This window comes from Asterias rubens, unplaced genomic scaffold, assembly GCF_902459465.1.
Source record: "Asterias rubens unplaced genomic scaffold, eAstRub1.3, whole genome shotgun sequence".
NCBI classification, from domain to species: Eukaryota; Metazoa; Echinodermata; class Asteroidea; order Forcipulatida; family Asteriidae; genus Asterias; species Asterias rubens.
This window is the reverse complement of record NW_022985743.1, coordinates 29,679-35,281: the sequence shown is the minus strand read 5'-3', so window position 1 is coordinate 35,281 and position 5,603 is coordinate 29,679. Positions and strand designations below refer to the sequence as shown.

General features: G+C 39.2%; 1 protein-coding gene across 1 annotated transcript; it reads right to left on the bottom strand.

Moving 5' to 3' along the window:
• Positions 1–216: 216 nt before the first annotated feature.
• On the bottom strand, positions 217–4,962 carry LOC117306612 (zinc finger matrin-type protein 2-like). The gene is made up of 6 exons (XM_033791097.1): positions 4,889–4,962; positions 3,252–3,348; positions 2,678–2,881; positions 1,645–1,790; positions 945–1,081; positions 217–305 (listed from the first exon to the last, which is right to left on the bottom strand). The coding sequence occupies exons 1-6, from the start codon at positions 4,910–4,912 to the stop codon at positions 299–301; spliced, it is 615 nt and encodes a 204-aa protein (XP_033646988.1). The 5' UTR covers positions 4,913–4,962; the 3' UTR covers positions 217–298.
• Between the last annotated feature and the right edge of the window lie 641 nt (positions 4,963–5,603).

The following is a 5,603-nucleotide window of genomic DNA, read 5'->3' as shown; positions in this document are numbered from 1 at the left end:
TCCACTTAAATGACTGTAAAAAACTTTCTGAATGGTCCTTCTCTTCCTTGCCATGGTTACTAGCAACGATTCAAGCACAACTATTGTCAGCTTTGATAACCAATGAAGGATAAATAAATACATGTACATCCGATGGTTCATGTTCAAACTGGCAATCAAACGCCCTCTGTAAGCCACTACATCAGACGGCAGCATTTCTTATGGAATAAGATAATCGCTTTAGCTGGTCTTCAATATTTCACTGCCCTCCTGGTGACAATTAAAACATCACTCAATCCAAACCTAAAGACCCAGCTGTTCACTTCCTGGCAATTAAAGACAAAAACAGAAATAATTGTTAATATTTTTGTATTAATGCCGTGGTTTGCGTTTTATCCAAGAACACAGACTCCTTATTTGTCCAAATATATATAGTTACACTACTCGGGTCGAACTGGGCTTGAGAAGTTGTAACCACAGGTTTTTGCAAAGTTAGAAAATCGTTTGTGCCACCCAGGCCAATCCTGGGCAGCATGAACAGCCTGATTGTGATGTAGGCCGATAGCGTTGAGGTCTTAACCTGGATGATATTATGTACATGTAGGTGCAGCTGAGGCTGCAACCCTGTCGCAAGGGTTCAGATGGTTGGATTTGTGGATATAAAAAGGCAGCAAGAGGCACCTAAGGTCTTTGCAGACCGCGGCAGGTGCTAGGCATGTACTACCATACAAGTCTGTGTTGGACAGCCGTACTGGAAAGTGCACACCAAGGCAATTACGCATGATGTGAGAATACTTCTGAGAATGTCTTGTAAAAATGTAATGATCAAACTAAAACACATTTTGAATTTTCCACACACAAAACACATAGGTAAAATGTAAATCAGCTTGCCTTTAGGACAACACTAAACTCTAAATAATATGTATTCTTCGACAACAAACAAGACGATTGTACAAACTTCTTACTTTTTTGCACCACCAAATCCTGAGAATCCCATCATGGCTGCCATATCAGGATCAACACCTGAATCCAAATCATCATCGTCTGCCTTTCGTTTTCTATCTTGCCTCTGCTCTCTTTTGTAGGCCTTCTGTTTGGCTTCCTGGTAAATCAAACCATAATCAAACAAATTATTAGAATGAAGGTAATAATAATTGTTGCTTCTTATACAGCACACATGTGCCTCACACTGATGCTCCTGGCTCTGTAACAGTATTTCCTGCAATGAGACATAATCCTTAGAAAGCACCATGTTATATTTTACAAGGTGCTGTGGTGCTTGCTTCCGTTCAGACCAGGAACACCAAGGCGAACCCCTTCTCTTTTCAATAAGTGAACTGGGATCTTTTACATGCGTAACATAACACATGGGACCAACGGCTTACGTCCTATCCGAAGGACGAAGCAAGGGTGCACGGCTGGGGATTCAAACCCCGGCTCTGATAAGAAACACCAGAGTTTGAATTTGGTGCTCTTAACCGCTCGACCATGACACTTCCAAAATCAAGGAACTCATAACCTGTCAAAACTGAGGCATAATGCAACAACTGTACGTGACTCTTCTGGGGTTAAAAAACAAAACAATTCTTGTGCAAATTTAATCATGTATGAAGAAAGAAAAAAAAGCCCCCCCCCCCCCTCTACAAGTTTAAGAATGTTTCCTACCTCTTCTCTGAGTTCTTGCATTCTTGATTCAAAGTCGTAATCTTTCTTTTTCTCTTCACGCTTCCTCTTGTTCAGCTCAAAACGCTTTTTGACTTGGTCCAAGGTAGAGCGTTCAACTTTCATGGACATGCCAAGATTCCGTTGATCTGCAAACCAAAATGGAGGCAAGATTGGTTGATTTTGTATCGCATATAAAAAACAGTGTTCTTACGCATTGGGGATTCTCTTTGGTTTGTTTCCATATACATGTACAAAAAAGGATGTGACTATTCGTCTAGCCTCAGTTTTATTACACTAATTTGAATGGGAGGGAAAGAAAGCAGTTGGAATGTCTTTTGTATTGTTGAATTTTAAAGAAGCTGTATTTGGTAGTGTTGTTGACTTTGGTCGGTGACTTGGACTCGAGTATGACTCGAGTCACCAATTTTGTGGTCTTGCGACTTGACTTGATTTGGACAAAAAATTACATGTCACTTGACTTGACTTGAGCAAAAAGTACTTGTGAGTTGACTTGACTTAGGCAAAAATCACTTGAGAGCTAAGAATTGACTTAAACTAATTCACGACATTGCAAATCTTAAAATGTTTCCATGAAAAATCAAATCACTTCCGCCTGTGACAATATTTATAAACAAGCGCAGCCCCAGTGCAAAACAGGCACGAGATTGGCTGGCCACACTTTGGTCCATGTCTGGTGTTCACCTCCATAGGCAGATGTATTTCCAAGTACTTAACGGTTGGTAATCAGACTACTGTCACTAATTTTTCACAAACACACATTGACAATGTTTTTACTTTTTCACAACTTTACTGATGGTAGTGATGCCTCCCGTTGCAAGAAATTGCTCTCATCTGGATACGCAAACAACAACTGCCGATTGTATCAACAAATCATAGTTTTTCGAAAGAAAAAAACAAAAAAATGAAACAAAGATAGTCTACGAAAAGATTTGATTTAACTTAAGTTTGTCTCAAATATTTATGATTAATGAGTGTGAACATATTTTGGGACATTATGCAACTTGGTACTTACGTTTCTTGCCGTTGATGTGATCAAGGAAGTTGATGGAGTCTTTAACAACGCAGTCACACACATTGCAGTAGTACCCGCCCATCTGTGATGAGGGTGTTGTCTTAGTGATGACCTGTGACTTGCCGAGGCGGGACTCCAGGTCAACTTTGTACTCTCTTTGCTTGAGAAGTTCTCGTCTAATTGGTGGCTCATTTCGTTTTCTCTCTGTTAAAGGGAAGGTATACATTTGGTAATCCCTCTCTTAAATTTAACAGCAATAAAAACTTTTTAAGAGAAGCCTATAGCAGCTTGTGCCCCTGAGCAAGACACATGCTTCTCACCACCCACGGGTAAATTCTGCATTCATGATCAACCTGGTACTTTGAAATTAGTTATTTGGGGGCAATTAAATTAAAATGATCACAAGTATCTTTGAAAAAGGGTTCCAAGCTTTTTTTGGTTTTGCAGAGTAAGAAAGAATGGCAAATGATTGAACAAAATTCTCCCCGCAGTTTATCACATAACAAATAAATTAAGAAAGTTTTTAGTACAATGTTTGGCATTGTGAAGGAATGTATCTGAATGTTGAACTCACCATTTTCAGTACTGTCATCATCCTCCTTATCCAACCGCTCCTTAGCGATCTTCTCAAATTCATCCCTGTCCCACTTCCTCCTGTGGTCATCAGGTCTCTAAAAATACATAAAATAATAAATGAACAAGTTTCAGATGAATTACACATTTTCAATTCAACTTAAGAACAAAGAAACAAACTAGGCTGCCTCGTTTGCCGTCAGCTGGCCACAGTTTGCTGAGAGTTTTTGAGACATGCGAATCTTTGTGCATGACGGTCATCTTTGCGTGTCTCTGGTGCACGGAAATCTGTCCAAGCGCTCTTTAGCCCGGACATTCATGCACCGCTGCCAAGTGTGCATGTGTCCCTTGGCCTTCACCCCACCAAACCCTTGAGGAGACTCGCGACGTGTGCCAATTCAGTATAGTATGACTGTGCTAATGTCCCCGCATAGCTCAGCTGCTGCACACACGTACACCGCCATGACCGCCACCGGTGTGACCCGAACACCGTGGCCATCCATCAACTTGTCGTGGCCATCTTTCGGCTTATCTGACATAAGTTTAATAGACAACCCACCGTCCGAGTTGTCCAACCGGTTGAGTTGTCTGATCAAAATTCAACATGAACTTGATCTTGACATGAACTATTTATTATTATTAACTTGAAATGAACTTGTCTTATGGTTGAATGCAACTTTTTATTTAGGCCATCGAGTTGTCTGACCCGCGATGGACGAGTTTGTCTAAATGAGTGACATCCTTTTGTACACAAAAACATTGATTACTACGTCCAAACTTTTGGTTGATCCTGCTGACTAAACCAACGTAAACGTTAAAGACACTTTGACACTATTGGTAATTGTCAAAGACCAGTCTTCTCACTTGATGTATCTCAACATGCATTAAATAACAAACCTGTGAAAATTTGAGCTCAATTGGTCGTCGTAGTTGCGAGATAATAATGAAAGAAAAAAACACACTCTTGTCACACGAAGTTTAGAATAGATGGTTGGGATAACTTTCCGTATGGCGCCACCGCTTTTTCACTCATTTTTACAAAAGAGGATATCTCATTGAGGTAAATAATATTAGATACTATATTATTATTTCATATCGAATGAAAAAGTGGTGGCGCCATACGGAAACTTTTCCAACTACTTCTTTCTTGAAAACTATGTATGTCACATCTAGACCCAGTGACTGGGGCGCTAGATTCCTTTTTTCTAAATGTTGACATTATTCGAAAAAAGGAATCTAGCGCCCCAGTCACTCACATTGTCACATCAGACTCCAGACAGAGACAGAGAGGGAGCTGTTTCTCACAATGTTTTATACCATCAACCTCTCTCATTAATCGTCACCAAGTAAGGTTTTACGCTAATAATTATTTTGAGTAATTACCAATAAAAGCAATAGTGTCCACTGCCTTCTACCTCGGGCCAGACCATGCTTTAACCATATAGATCCTAGCTCTATGCTTTAACGTACAATAATACAACAATACAAATAAATGCACTAAAAATCGCACTCACTTCACTCAATCAAATCTTGCTCATAAATAGTTGATAATGTTCATATTCCTTGTAAAAATTATCCCCATGTTCCTGGCTGTTTGTCTTCCATTAGTAAAACTGTTACATATGTGAAAATACTCACGTTTGCGGAGCTGTTTGAAGCCATTTCTTCAGCCAAAATGTCATACGCGTTGGACGATTTTCCTTATCATTCGCAGTTGGGAACTTGTCAGTATGCTAATGCAGGAGACCCGATTGAGGATAATATAGCGCCGCGTGGTATAGCACCGCCAGCTAGCTAACGGCGATGTACGATCTATGGTCCCGATTACGAACTGTTTACACTACGGTGTATTAAAGAGAACACTTTGAAGTTACAATGTATCCAGAAACATTCGAGATGAACTAAGGGCACATCATTAAAATACTTTTGTTTTTATTTTGTATGAATGTCAAATATTAAACAGCTTGTCAATATCCAACCCCAACATATAGATCAAAGTCAAATAGCTTAGTTTATGATAGTTTGTATGACATTTATAAGCCTGCATACATTCACCCTTGTTATTGACTTGTAGGGTGGAAATAAATTTATAAGAACAATGATTCCGAGTCCAAACTTAGGGCTAACGTTAGGGCAATGAAAAAAAGAACTTTTCAACACAATGACACTAACAAAGACACACTTGAGATGTATCATGATTTTCTTTTTTATTTACCCCTTGAGAATTCTTAATAAAAGAATACTTTTAAACAACAGGCACAGCTGAAAGGTTTGTAAAAGCTTAACATTTTGTCTTAATGTTTCACTCTAAAAAATAAACTGATTTATAACCAGGGTTTTATTAGCCAAGTGT